Source organism: Typopeltis vanoorti, chromosome 4 (assembly GCF_054136105.1).
Source record: "Typopeltis vanoorti isolate ZY-2024b chromosome 4, IOZ_Tvanoo_1.0, whole genome shotgun sequence".
Taxonomy (NCBI): domain Eukaryota; kingdom Metazoa; phylum Arthropoda; class Arachnida; order Uropygi; family Thelyphonidae; genus Typopeltis; species Typopeltis vanoorti.
The window spans coordinates 30,420,615-30,436,973 of NC_143552.1; the positions used below are offsets into that span (position 1 = coordinate 30,420,615).

The 16,359-nt window shown below is 33.2% G+C and overlaps 1 protein-coding gene across 1 annotated transcript in view; it reads left to right on the forward strand.

Annotated features, from left to right (window-relative positions):
* Positions 1–16,359, forward strand: part of LOC150107192 (uncharacterized) — a 177,089-nt gene that overhangs the window by 39,028 nt on the left and 121,702 nt on the right. Inside the window, exons 3-4 of the mRNA XM_090391051.1 lie at positions 3,961–4,187; positions 10,154–10,217. Of these exons, the coding sequence (XP_090247177.1) occupies positions 3,961–4,187; positions 10,154–10,217 (291 nt within the window). The remainder of the gene's footprint in view (positions 1–3,960; positions 4,188–10,153; positions 10,218–16,359) is intronic.

Here is a 16,359-nt window from a genome sequence, read left to right on the forward strand (position 1 = left end):
TTTCCGAATAACTATCTGAATCTAACAGTGCTAAGATTTTTTCTCGGTAGTCTATTTTATCTAGAACTACAGTTGCATTCCCCTTATCAGCCTTTAAGATGACAATGTCCTTGTTAATCCGTAGATTTTTAATTGCAAGTCTCTCACTAGGGGATATATTATCAGAAGGAGGTTTTGCGTCGTTGATTGCAAGAATTGCTTCGATGCGAAGTAAACTCACGTCTGCGGTAGGAAGTAGCGAAGCTGCCTTCTCCATCTTAGTTAAAAGTAATTCTTTAGGGATGCATTTTGGTGCTAACACAAAGTTTAGGCCTTTTTCGAGAATTTTCTCTTCATCGGGACTTAGCACGTATGACGATTTGTTAAACTCACCAAGACGCCTGAATCAATTAAAGTCTCTATTTTTAGAAAGCCAACACACACAGACAGATATTTGCATGCGTCCTCCCATCACCATCCAGCGCAAAAATTGGGTATTATATCAACTATAGCGAATCGTGCAAGATCTGTACTGTCAGATGAAGAAGAACTGAAAAAGGAACTACAACATCTTAAATGGACCTTTAAAAACAATGGCTACTCTCTAAAAAGTATTAACAACCAATTATCCCGTCAACGTAACAACGTAGAGACACAGGACGACTCCAAAGGTCATATCGTCTTGCCATATATCAGCACACTATCCAAAAAGCTGAGCAGAATTTTAAAGAAGTTTAACATAAAAACGTGCTTCTCGACTCTGCCAAAAATAATATCACGCTTCAACAACTATAAACAACCTCACAACCTTCTACAATTCCCAGGTGTATACAAGGTCACTTGTGAATGCGGAAACCCTTACTATGGGCAGACAGAGAAATCTATCTTACTACGTCTCGAAGAGCATCAGAGAGACATTGCTTATAAGAGAACCAGAGCAACTGCTCTATCGGGCCATGTCCTGCTTTCAATAAACACGAACAACGAAGGCCACCAACATGAAATAAATTGGACGTTGACTTCAAACCTACACATCAGCCATGATGAAATAGAGCACCGCATTGTCGAGTCAAGGGAAATCACCTTAGCCCCTTTTCATTTGAATAATAATCTTAGCTATAATTTGGCAGACTCTTTCAACTCTACTATTAGATACTGGAGATCGCGTGATTCCACACACGCACAGGTGTACAACAATAGAACTTTAACTCGGACTGTAGTTCAAGCTCATAATAACTGTAATTTACAGTCGAATATTATGGCTTTATAATTGTATAGCGTTAGAGTGTGTCAATGTTAATTTAAGTGTCTTTTATTATCTTTCTATGTTATTATCGCCTGAAGAAGTCATTCTTGACAAAACATGTTGCGTTTTTTCAAATAAATGTCATTGTGTTATAATTCTCGGGTTTAAGTCAGTTAATTTAGAAAAATGAATATATATATATATGAAAAGCACAAGGAATTAGTAATACTATTTAAGGCCATATATTTCAGCCTGAATATTGGGCCATAATCAGTGGTGATGACAAGGTAGAACACAAACACTGGATTAATTTGAAAAGTAAATGTGTGTAATGTTATACATAAAACAATGCAATGGTATAACTTGGAATATTGCAATCCAACTCAACATCTAGAAGAAGAATAAGCCTAACATCAGAACTGAAGATTGGAACATTGATGTTATGTATTTCTTTGTCAGTTCCCAAGTAGCATTTATTTCCTATAAATGCTACTTGGGAATATAAGGAATATTAATGGAAAGGAAATCAAACTTGCTGAAGAATTGGAACAGTATCACCTGTACATAATTGGCATTGCTGAGACAAAGAAGACAAAAAACAGGTGAGATTTTACTAAATAATAAGTATAGGATATGTTCAGGCGATAATGATCAAGAAAAGGAAGGAGTAGTGGTAGTATTCAATACCAAACACGAAGATAAGCTTCTTGATTGGGAAGGTAGTTTCAAGTAGAGTTATGTGGGCAAACTTCAAAATGGGGACTTGAACGATGAATCTTATTTCTGCCTATGGTCCTACAGAAGGTTCTTCCAAGGAAGAAGTGGAAGATTTTTTGAGACATTAGAACAGGCAGCTGACATAAAGAAAATGGAAAAAGTAGTACTTGTTGAAGATCTGAACAGCCAAGTAGGAAACGAATCCTACCAAGCATATAGCAACATTTTGATAATCTTTGGAGAAAATGTCAAAGTTAATAATAATGGTAAGTATTTACTGGACTTCTGCTCAGGACATGGACTAGTCATACTAACACCATGTTTCAATAGACAGATGTGCATAGGTTCACATGGAGAGAAGACACAAAAAATTAGAAAAGCTTCATTGACTATGTCATTGTTGATAGTGATATCTTCATGCTTGTTCAAGGTACAAGGGTGTACAGAGGATTTGAAATTGGAAGTGACCATTACTTAGTACTAAGCACAATAAAAATAGATATCACATTTAAAAGAGCACTATGTAAGAAAGTTTTTTAAAAAGGATTAAAGTTGGGAGTAGCTTTTACAAGTAAATTGTAGACTCAACTATCAAACATTATTGAAAAAAAAATAAAACAATCCTTGGAGTCTCATTGACAAACTCTGAAGAAGATATTGATTGATTCAGCTAGGAAGGTATGTGGTGAAGTTGTCTGCAAGGATAGAAAAATAAGAACACCATGGTGGACACAGGAAGTTAAAGAGGCAGTGAAGGAAAAGAAATAAGCATATCAAAAGTTCCTGGCAAATAAGCCAGCTTTTGCTCTTTAGAGAATACAGAGACAAATGTAAGAAAGCTAAACAGTGTGTAAAACTAGCTAAACACAATTCATGGGAACACTTTAGTAAGAATATAGAAAATAAAAATCAGGAAGGTGGCAAAATGTTCTGGAGGAATTTTGAAGAAGCTCAGAAATGGAGGAAAGAGTACTTTAAAAGGAATCAAAGATGATAAAGATGACATGAAAACTGAAGATAAGGATACCCTAGATGTCTGGAAGACCATGAATAAGACTAACTCTCTCAAAATGCTCGACTCAATACAGAGGAGAGCAATTAGACTTATCAATGATCCATCCCTTACCAACTCTCTCCCCCCACTTTCACACAGACGTATGGTTTCTGCAGTATGTATATTCTACAAATATTTCCATGGGAAATGCTCATCTGAAATAACATCAATAATTCCTCCGCTCAGTACTAAGCTCATTGGAACACGTGCAGCTGTTGCACAACATCCCTTCACAGTACACCTAGAAACAAACAGAACAAGTTTCTTTTCCTCTTCCTTCATCTCTGCAACTGCTGCACTGTAGAACAGTCTCCCACCTGCTGTGTTTCCCAAGGAATACAACTTAAAGTCATTCAAATCAAATGTAAACAAATTCCTCCTTTCCCAACCCACTACCCATACACGATACTAATGTACTATAGGTTGACCAACCAACCTTTTGTGTATGGGCTCAACATAAAAAAAAGTTAAAAGTGTCTTAGAAGATTGAAATATAAGATGTGACAATATTAGAGTCCTGACAGATACAGATAACAGACTAATTTAGAGGAAAATTGTCAACAGGTTTAAGGCAAATGGATTTAAGGTTCAGTATGATAGATATGTTGATGGTTGAGTGAGACCTCCTGTGATAAGTCTGTTGACTCTACAGAGGTGTGTATTTGTTATAAAGATAATATGAATATATTTTTTAAGTTTGTCTTCAGATGATCTCTCATTATGAAGCGATAGTGAATCTTATAATTAGCTGTGCATAGAATGTATTTTTTTATTTTTCAGAAGTACATTTTTTTTCTTTTCATGCAGTTTATTTATTGTTTTGAAACAATGCTATTCTTCATTTTTATACTTAAGTTATAGTTTTTCATGACTTACAGAGCATTGTGATATCTAGATTATAAATAGAATGTAGTTTAAATTGTTATGTATGAAAATTTTGAAACTTAATGATAAACTCATGTAGATTCCAAGACCAGAAAAATTTTGGGTAGTTTTCTGTGTCCATGATGATACCGAAGCTTTCCTTGAATTCTATGAAAACCGTCGAAGTGCATATTCTCACAAGTCACTTGCAAGTGTTTCCCTGAAGAATTGTATACATATATCTCCAACAATAGTTGTTCAAGAAAATGATCACGAATTTGTTATTACTCTTGATACTGAAGTCATGCGATTGGCAGCTTCAACAAGGTAGCTAACTATTCTGGTATCAGTATTTAATATATATGTATATATATACATGTGCATCATATATTGAAAAAGCTATATATAGTCATTGTAAGTATTTTTATTCTTGATTTGGTCTTCATTCTTTAGAATTTATACTTAAATATTTATTGCAAAACAGGAAATGAAGAAGAAGAAATAAACTAATTTTCTTCTTGATTATGACAAATTAATTATCTATCCATGAGCTGTAGGTTTTTATTTTATTATATTATATTAAGTTTATTATAACTCAAACCTGTCATGGTTTTACTGTCTTAAACATATTACTTATATAGTAATTTTTTATGCTAATTCTAAAAACAGTATCCATTGTTTTTAGGTGTTCTTCAAATATGCATGCATTTATTAGATTTTTATTTGTCCCATCTATTTATCTGCACACGTGACATAATTTAACAAAGTGTATTAATTTTTTTATGTTTTCCACCTATGAAAAGTACCATGGCTGGCTAAGAATTTCTTCTATTTTTATTAATTTTATATTTTTTTTTGTATTTTAGTTATTTTTACATAATCTGAAACCCTGATTTAGAGACCAAACATATGACTATTTCAAGTCACTTCAGGGCTCCAAATTAAGTAGTGTGCTGGTTATCTCATGCCAGGTGTTGAAATTCATCTCTCATGTAAAGGCATTCACAAACAATGCTCACAGCGGGATTAAAACCCCATAGTCTGTTGCTTGTAAAACAGCTAACCAGCCAACCATAGTCCTATTCATTACAAACATGTCAATCAAACCATTTAGTTTGATTTACATCAGACCATTTTGTCCTTGTTGAAGGGACAAAACCATTTGAAAGGATATATAGCAATAACTTTACTGTATAACTTTATGATCTTTATCTTTTTCTGTAGGTTCTCTATTAATTATAAAGTTTCAAATTCCAATGAAAATTTGTCCAGAATGCATCAGTTTTGGTTTAAATCTATTTTTAGGAACAGAATTTGGAAAAGGAAGAGATTATAAAGCTGACATGAAAACTGAAGATTTGTTGTTTTCTATGGTAATATGTACATTTGTTGTCTATGGTAATTACTTTAAGAGATTGCTGAATGAAACCAGAATTGACAGAACAGTGGTAGAAAATAGTCAAGAGAAATGCATTCAGGAGTACATATCAATACTTGAAGGTAAAAAAAGCCATCATAACCTAAAATGTGGAAAAGCAGCTGAAGTAGATGATGTTCAACCAGAAATTCTCAAATGTCGTTGTTGTTGTACTGGCACCTCCACGGAGTCCATCATCTCAGGAGATCCAAATTTTCTGCATAATCTATCATACCTCTCCTTACACTCATTAACAAAGCACTCGCAACTGACTCTGGAAACCCATTCCACTCATTCATGTGTTAAAGTCTTTGGACTCCCTGGAGGTGTCTAATAATAATAATAAAGATGGATACTTTATTATATTAAAGTAAAAGTCTTTTAAGGTAAAACTTTACCTTAAAAGTTTTATTGGAAAAGCATAAAGAATACAATGTGGAAACCCATATTGTTTTTATTGATTATTCTATAATTCATTTGACAGAGTTAACCGCAATAAACTTTTTGAGATATTAATAAATGATAGAGTTCCTCATCGTTAATTAAAGTGATCCACGAAACATATATAGACAACATGATTACAGTAAAAGTTAATGGAAGAATCTCTGACTGGGAACCTATAAATGGGAGTAAGGCAAGGCTGTAGCCTATCACCCATTCTCTTCACAATCTATATGAATTCCAAAGTAAGACATTGGAGATTCACAGTACATGGTTATATCCAATTAACAAACACACTAATATATACACAGTACTGTTTGCAGATGATCAGGCTATACTTGCAACCTCTGAAAGTGATCTGCAATACTCTATCCATCATCTTACTCTAATAATAAAAAAATGTAATATGGAACTTTCTAAAGAGAAGACAAAAGTACTTGCCTTTAAGGGAAGAGAACCAATAAGAAGTGAAATCTGTTTAGATAGTACAATTATTGGACAAGTCAACTCTTTCAAATACCTGGGATATAACCAGGTATTAGAAAAGAAAAAGACATAGAAATGAAAATTTCTATGTTTTTCAAATTTCAATAGTGGTTTAAATATTATAAATCAAGTTTTTAAACCCTTGAAAGTACAAAAACATATTTGAAATAGAGCTTATAAAACATTGGAAAGACCAGTGCTGACTTACTTATGGAAGTGAGGCATGGATGATCAGAAAAGGAGATGAGAGAAAAATAACTGCAGCAGAAATGAGATTTATGAGAGCCGCAGGATACACCTTGTTCGATCATAAAATAAATAAAGAAATCATGGAAGAAATAAATGAACAACCAATAATAGAATATATCAACAACTGTAGATGGAAATGGAAACAGCACATTGAAAGAATGGACAGTAGTAGAATCGCCAAACAAATCCTTGAATACAAACCCATGGGGAAGAGATCAGTTGGAAGACGGTATAAAAGATGGAATGAGACCATAACAGGCCCCAAGGCTAATACAAGATAGGAAGATGATGATGACTACTGAGATGAGAAGCATATATTTGTTTATGTAAGATACTATAATAGGAAATATTGCAGATACATCTATATTTTATAGCAAAATGTGGAAACAAATGTAGTAAAATTTTCTTTCTTTCAAAAATTTACTAGAAAGCTTATTGAGGAGGTTATGTTCTTACAAAACTCTTGTAAATTTTCAAAACTTTTAAGCTTCTCTCCGGATTTGGCTATAAAATATTGGTGGATCCATAATCTCCATTTCAGTTTCTCACTTATTTCAAATTGGAGCATGTATACTTAAAAATTTGACAGATATTATATTTAGGGAATTTTCTCTTTTTATCGAAGAAAATCCTAAAAGTCTTCATTTTGGCAATTCAAAATAAACAGAAAAGGAAGTATTAAAGAGACATGCTTATTTCATGGCAAATATACATATGTATGAAAACTTAGAGTTTCAAAATAAAGGAGAGAGCTTATGAGAATACATTTCTCGGCATTGGAGTTGCCTTAGTTTGCACTACTTAAGAAATTTTCCAATTTCTTAAGTAGTGCATGAAATATGAATTGATCTGTATATTTTATGATGCTGAAATGAATACCTTTAGGGCTCTTCTTTGATAATTACTCTTAACATGTTTGCACCAGGCAATGTCTACATGTGCATAAACTGCTGGCAGTAACTAGCTTTAGCATATGTATGACACTTCTGCTTTGGGTAGTCACATTTTCACAATGCTTATATGGCATGTTAGTTGCGACTTTTCAGTAGAATTTTATTTGTGAAATTAGCATTTGTGAAGTGTCTTGTTGATATCTCAAATGTAATTCAAACTGATTTCAAGTTTTTTATATATTCTCATATTGATCTTTTTGCTTTACATAAATTGTGTGCTTTCTGTATTCAATGACTGCATTATAAATGTGTACTGTTTTTAGTGATAAACAAAGCTACTCGTTTTTCTTGCTTCTGCAGTATAGTGTCTGTTGAAGTTGGAATATTTTTGTGGTATAGGAACATTTTGTTTCCAGTCTTCGTAAGCAACAGACATAATAAAAATTTATCTATTCCTGAATAAAAATGAACATGTCTATACTTCTTTGTATTATAAGAAGCAGTTGATATACAATAAAATACTAACATGTGTGAGATATCTATTATTGATAAGACAGAAGAGCTGCTGATAAAAGAAAAAAAAGTAATGAACGTAGGATACGTAAAAGGGTGGATAATTCCGATGGTCGAAAATTATGCATCCTATTACTGTGTGAAATGTATATTAATCATCAGTAAACAAAAGAGAACTAAATGAAATGTAATTAAACAGAGAAATAAGTACTCATAACAAACGCAGTAAATTTTACAAGATGATTTACTGTTCCATCAACCCACGTCTTTCTGCCATGCCTAAATGAATCATCTGATCAGCATTATTAGTTCATTGGATTTTGAACTACTGAACTACTAAATGTATATAGCAGGTTTATTATTGGTTAGTTATTTATACTTTGCAAACAAATCTCTTTCCTTCTCACTATCATAAATTTACTTATACATGTCTAGAATTTATAGGCTCATATGCTACTTCCTCCACCCAGCAACTTATGGGACACGCATAATATCACAAATGTTAATTATTAATAATTTGTTTACTAGTAATGAACGTATTTCTACTTGTTTTTCTTTTACATTTCCTATTCTCACATGGCTTATTAATGATAGTTCACATAATTATGCCTTTCAGTAATTCAAATATATCAGCCAAATACAGCATTCTCCTTCATTATTGTTTTCTAATATATCCTGAAACAAACATTATTCCTCCCCCCCCCATGCAGATTTGGTTAAAATTAAAGAATCATCACAATACATAGTTCTTGCATTTGCTGAAATGAAAGCACAAAATTGGCACAGTGTTTTCTCTCGTCTTGTTGGATAAGGTGATGGTAAGAGAGCTACAATTGTCCAACATGAAATGTTAAGCACCAACACTTATGAAAAATACAATTCTCTGAAACAGAACTACTTTGATATTGAATGAGGATTCTTGGCATCTTAAGGTTTTTGCCTGCTCTCTGATGAGAACGAACTAAGGCAACTCTGATGCCAAAGATTATATTCTCATAAGCTCTCCAGACAGTTTTAGAAACTTTCAAAGTTTCTTTATGTATAAATATATATATATATATATATATATATATATATTCATTTATTTTCATGTGGTTACATGATTAGGTGAAGCATTATTACATGTATTTTTAATTTTCTTCATTTTGCAGTTTGACAGATGTGCTGAATATTTGGCCAAAGCATAATTAAATGTTATAAAGAAATGTTTTAAACAAAAAAAAAATATACTTATTTAAAATTTTTATCGGTTTTTAATGAATATATATATATATATATATATATATATATATATATATATTTTTTTTTTTTTTCCCCTCAACATATTTGTTTATAAACTTTAATTCATTATGCTTTGACCAAATATTCAGTGCTTCAGTCAAATCCTGCTTCAGCACATCAGTGATATAAAAAATAATAATAATAATAATAAATAAATAAAAAATTGCTGGTCTTGGTTGGCCAAGTGGTTAGCATATCTGCTTTCTAACCAACAGTTTGAATTAGTTATGTGGACAGATTGAAAGGGATATGATCTGCAGAGCTGATTAGAATAGAAAGTAAAGGAATAATCACATATGGAATCATAACCAGTCGGTGAAGGAGGACTTTATGTATTATCTTTTAAAAGTAGACAGGAGTGAGGAGACAGAAGCAAGAAGTAGATTTATTTGCAGATGCAGAGTGAATGGAATACATTGTTGGCCTGGTTGGCCAAGTGGTTAACGTATCTGTTCTCCAGCCAAAAGGCTGCGGGTTCAAATCCCACCGTGGGCATGGATGTTTGTGATTGTCTGTGAAAATACTAGTAATGGTGGTGAGCAGTAGATGGTGGTTGGTGTGATGAAGGTTCGTTATGGTTGGTGGATTTGAGTGGTGGAGACAGAGTTGTAGAGTAGGTGCCTTCCCTCGATGAGTCTTTGGACTCATTGGAGATGTCAAAATAATAATAATAATAATAAATAAAGTGGATAAAGTGTGGAGATAGTGAAAATTTAAAACACAGTAGGATGAATATAGTGCTAATTACATTCCACACTTTTGCATGGCAGTTGGACTCATGTCACAGAATTCTTCCACAATGAATTGTTCTGTGGAAGTCTGATGATGATAAAAATAAAATCAAAGGGGAAAATATTGCACTTGTTGGTAATATTAATACTTTACTCTATATTCTTTTAAAATGATTTACTTTCATTTGAACTTTTTTCCTCTTAAAATTAAGATTTTAAAACATTTAAACCAAAATTTAAGGTGCTGCTTCCTGAAAACATAATTGGTATATTTTTAATTAGGGAACAAATGTTAGAATGGATGGATGTATTGAAAACTAAATTAACAGATATAGGTGTACTACAGGTAAGATTTTTATGTTTGTTGAACTTTAATGTTTGATCATTTTTTGTATGTATTTATAATTATTATTTTAATAAAATCGGCTGCTGACTTTGATGATTTTAAGCAGAATAGTTGTACATATCAGTATGCATTTGTTGTTTTAAAATTTGAGATAACCAAAAAAAAAGCCTATTTTAATAACATAAAATTTTCGTCTTAGCATCGAAGGCACAAATAGCAATAGCAGCATTTTAAAAATGAGCCATCACAGCATAAGTAAGCCAACTGGTCAATAAAATTACTACTTAATTAATTAAAAATTATATGTATGTATATAGAAAATAATAAATTGGAAATTAATAGAAATTTGATACAATAATGTTTCCCATGGAGGAAATAACCAAAGGTTATCATCAGATATGTTTATATTGAAATTATATAAAAATGTCTCATAGTTATGTTTATGTAAAAATTCCACAAAGAATCTACTCTTGTGTAACAGCTTTTTTTTTACCAATGGACTCTGGTCTTAGTAGAGATGGCATGCTCAGGTTCATGATACTGGATATAAGATTTATGTTCTTTACAGTGGACAGCAGCAGCAGATCTACCCGATTTGTCTGAAATACCAGAAGCTACAGAAGCAAGGGATCTTATGAACACCTAGAAAATTTAGTGGATGAATCTTGTATTTAATAAGAAAAGGTTGAAATCTTTCTAACAGAATGAAAGGGCATCACAATGTTGTGAGACTTCATATCTTTAGCTACTTTCAGAGATCCTTTAATATAAGGAAGAGGAGTTCAATAGATTTTGAGACTGGGAGCCTAAAGCTATTAAATGCTTTGTTGAGAAAGGACTCATTTAAGCCATTTCTTAGAAAGGTAGATTTGTGAGGAAGACCAAGGAAAAGATGGCAGGATTGTCTTCAAAAATGAAGGCATTACAAGTATCCTTAACAGTCAAAAGATTTGTTTAGTAGGATGGATATAATGATTGGTGTGTTTCTTTTCGAAAAATTTAGAATACCATCAAGCTGACCAAGAATTGATAAATCTAGAAAAGCTAATGGGTTGTTAAAGTAGTTTTCATGAAAGTTGGCCTTTTTTTTTATCTTGAATTTTAAACAATTATGACAGCTTACATACTTATTCTTAGACAATATAAATTGCATTCTGGATCAGTGAAAGATAGGACATTTTGAAATATAGCCAATAACTATAGCACTATTTGCTGTGCATGTATAATCTAGTATGTTGTCTAGTTTTTTTTTCATTGTGTTCTTAGAGCATGTAAATAGTGCTTTGTTTTGTGTTGTTACTTCTTCCTAACATGGAATACCGGAACAGGCCATGTGGCCTGTTCCGGTCTCATGCCATCTCTTTCTTGGTCTTCCGATTCTTCTTTTTCCACTTATTGTGTATCTGTATAATATTTTTGATAGTCTGTTGTTGTCCATTCGATTTAAATGTTCTAGCCATTTTTGTTTATACTGTCTTATGTAGTAATTAATTGGTTTTATTTTTAGGGATTGTAAGATTTCTTCATTTGTTTTGTGTTTTGTGTTGTTACATTGACCATATTTAAGTTGTCATCATAATGCTAAATACAGGTATAGACATATTGGTTCTGTTCCGGTCTCATTATCCATCTAATATCCTCTTGTGAGTTATACCCAGCCTTATCTTCCCAATTGGTTTATATTTTATTAATTGTTGAGGATATTGGATGTTGACCATTCTGTTTACATGTTCCATCCAATTTTGTTTGTATTTTTGTGGTTTTTCTTCTATTGATTTTATTTTTAGCTCTTTTAAAATATGTTTGTTCTTTTTTTTCCTTTTCTTTTCTTTTATTTATTGAAAAGATGTTTGTTAAGTTTTCAGATGAGGGATATGTTGACATCTTCATTTACAGTTTCTTGTAATGGTAATGTGAGAAATATTGCTTGTAATTTCCCATTGTGTTTGCTCCATTTGACAAGTTTTTATTGATGCTCACCGGTGTTTGTGGAAAACTGGATCATTTGGTGTTTTAGTGAATGTGTTGTTAATCACTAAGGTTAAAATAAGATGCAGTACAACACTGTCTTGGAACAAATACTTGGAAAATATCTATACACTTAAGAGTTCCTAAAAAGACTTTTTGGAAGTTACTGAGTAAAGGCCATTTATATCTATGCCATTTGTGAGCCTCTGTAGTTCATTCTGTAATGATCAGACTCTTTTCTTGTAGCAAGGCTTATACGTTGGTCACACATAACTGGTAATTAACTTAAGGAATTTACAATGCATGAAACGGATATTAATTAAAAAAACTTTAATGAATACCTTCAATATTTCGGCAACGTCACGTTGCCATCTTCAGAAACATACAAATAAGGTATGTGCATGCAGGCACTAACAAAAGCAAATGAGGAAGAAGGCAAAAACCGATATTGTTCCTAAAGTCCTAATGGTGCCCCCTAGCAGGCTAATTGGGTTGTCTTGGCCGTTGGGCTGAAGTTCTCATGATGCAAGCCTCCCAAATTTGGGGCAGTCTCATGCACCCAAATTTGTTGAGGTTTGGAACGTTTTTTAGAGCTGCTGATGATTCCATGAATAATCTTTCGTACTTGAACTTGCTGCGGTGTATTATTTTAGTTTTTTTCCGACAAATTCTATGGCAGGTAACTATGGCATGGTCTGCAAGCCACTCTGGGCCTTAATTTTCTTCCAACTAATTCTATGGCGGGTATCTATGGCATGGTCTCCAAGCCCATAGTGGCTGTACTGGTGAAAGTATAGTCACTCTGGGCTTGCAGACCATGCCATAGAATTCGTTGGAAGGAAACTAAAATAATACACCGCAGCAAGTTCAAGTACGAAAGATTATTGATGGAATCATCAGCAGCTCTAAAAAAAACGTTCCAATCCTCAACATATTTGGGTGCATGAGACTGCCCCAAATTTGGGAGACTTGCATCATGAGAACTTCAGCCCAATGACCAAGACAACCCAATTAGCCCACTAGGTGGCACCATTAGGACTTTAGGAACAATATTAGTTTCTTGCCTTCTTCCTCATTTGCTTTTGTTAGTGCCTGCATGTACACATACCATATTTGTATTTTCCTGAAGATGGCAACGTGATGTTGTCGAAATATTGAAGGTATTCATTAAAGTTTCCTTTAATTAATATCCGTTTTATGCATTGTAAATTCCTTAAGTTAATTACCAGTTAGATGACTCTTTGTCTGAAAATCCCAGGGTTCAAATTCCATCTAGGATGCAACCTTTATAGAAACTTGACAAACTGGAGGTAGAAGTTCTCATATAGAAGTGGCATGGTTCATTCTCTTCTAGAGACTCAAATTTTGCAAAAGAAAAAAAAAGCAGGCAAATATTCTAGAAGAACACATGCAATTAGCAGTCATAATACATCAATCTCATACCCTTAGTTGCTTTGGCCACAATTCAAAGTATCTTGAAGAAGATCATCAGTTGCAGGTGAATTTTTATTTTGGGTTGCAACAAATCCTGATGTTGAAATATGAATACAAACTCAAGATGAGTTTGTATTTATAGTTTGCAGGAATCATATGAAATGGGGATGAGTTTGTAGAGATATGAAAAATTTACATCATTACTAACTTCCTATCTACAGTTTTCCTCCAAATCAATCTGTTACCTGTCAAGACTCCAACATTATCAGATCTTATATTTCTATATTCTAAGGCACGTTTTACCATATCAATCCACCTATATCTTGGTCTTCCTTTGGATCTTTTTCCTGCCAATCTAGCAGGAAAAAGATCCAGAGGAAGATCTATCTAATCTATCCTCTCCATTCTGTTTAAGTGACCATATCACCTGAGCTTCACTTATATCACATACACATATCACCTATCGCTCTACTTTCCTAATCTCCTTGTTTTTAATATGATATTGCCATTGATGCCATCTGTTCATGCCCCTAATCTTTCTCAAGACTCATATCTGCAGTCTCTAATATTTGGTCTCCAGTCATCTGGAATTCGTCCCTCTATCCAAGCAATCTGAACTGCATAGTTCAGATTGCTTGGATAGAGGAACCATCAGTGGCTGCACTGCATAGTGCAGTGCAGCCACTGTATAGTTTAGCATTTCTGGTTGAATATCATCTATTCCAGCTGCTTTTCCACATTTCAAGCTTTTGATGGCTTTTTTTACTTGAAGTATGGATATGTATTCCTGACTGCATGCTTGTCGAGTGTTTTTTACCACTGTGCTATCACTGCTTGTTTCATTTAGCAATTTTCGAAGTAATCACTCCCTATTTCAAGGATATTGTTTTATCAAGTTATGATGTTATGTTTTACTTCTAACCCAGCTCTCAGATCCATAAGTTAAAATTGGCTTGAACACTGCTCATATACAGCTATTATTTATATTGTTTATATTCATATAAATTTATTCAGTTGACTTCTTACCACACCAACTTTGTTGATTCTGTTCTCTATTTCCATATTTAATTTACCATCTTCACTAAAAATTGTGCCTAAGTAGCTGAAATGCTTTACTTGTTCTATAGGTTCTCCATTCACAATGCAGTTGATATTTTCATTGTCTTTTGCCTATTTTCATTGTCTTTGTCTTGTTATTGCTGGCCTGTATACCATACCTATTACAACAGTTATTCAATTTAGTCAGGAAATCTTGCAGACTTGTACTGGATTTATTTAGAAGTATAACATCATCTGCATAAAACAAAGAGCTGACATTAACATCTGTAATTTTGATATCAGGTTTATTACCACTTTCCTTCATAATGAGATCCATATAGATAATGAATAACAGAGGTGATAATGTACTGTCTGACACCAGATTTAACATTAAACAACCTTCCTGTACTTCCTTCAATTCTAACTGCTGACTTACAACTCAAATAAAGACTAAGTATTGCTTGATATAATGCCCCATAGACACCATATAACTGTAGAGTATTGAATAGCTTCTCTCTTGGCACCTTGTCAAATGCCTTTTCCAGATCTACAAAACTTAAATATTGATCTTTGTTATATTCCCATGATTTATCGATTATTATCATAAAGTGAAAATCTGATCTGACCTGAATCCAGCTTATTCTTCACCAAGCTTCTCTTCCACAATCCTTATCAAACATTTCTCAAGTGTACTTACCTAAATCTTACCAGAAACACTCAGTAGAGAAATATCTCTGTAATTCTCACATTCAGTTTTATTTCCCTTTTTATATATGGGTACAATGAGAGCTATACTCCAATCATCTGGAATTTGTCCCTCCATCCAGGTCTTCTGAACCATGCAGTGCAGCCATTGTAAGACTTTTATACCTCCATACTTGCGCATTTCTGGTCATATATCATCTACTGCAGCTGCCTTTTGACATTTCAGGCCTTTGATGGCTTTTTCTACTTCAAGTATCGATATGTATTCCTGACTGCATGCCTGTTGAGCTTTTTTTACTACTGTGCTATCACTGCTTGTTTCATTTAGTAATTTTTCGAAGTAATTACTCCATACTTCAAGCATATCTTTTCTCCAGTTTTCATGCCACCTTTATAATCTCTAATTCCTTTTACAGCACTCTTTCTTCCATTTCTGAGCTTCTTCACCAACCTCCAGATTATCTTGTCACCTTCTTACCAAAGTGTTCCCATGATTTTTGTTTAGCTAGTTTTACACAGTATTTAGTTTCTTACATTTGTCTCTGTATTCTTTAAGAGCTCAAGCTGACTTATTTGCCAATAACTTTTGATATGCTTTCTTCTTTTCCTTCATTGTTTCTTTAACTTCCTGTGTCCACCATGGAGTTTTGATTTTTCTTTTTCTTTGCAGACAACCTCACCACATGCCTCTCTGGCTGAATCAATGTTTTCTTCAGGGCTTGCCACTGAATCTCCAAGGTTGGGTTCCTGAACTCTTTCATTTTTTCTTGAATAATGTTTGTGTATTTTAGTCTACAGTTCACATCTGAGAGCTGCTCAACTTTTATTCGCTTTAAAACTTTCTTACATGTTTTTCTTTTCAGTATGAAATTCAATTTTATCCTGCTCAAGACTAAATGTTGATCAGTTCCAATTTCAAATCCTCTGTACACTCTGCCTTCACCATTAAGAAAATATCATTACCAACAATAATATAGTCAATGAGACTTTTCTTATT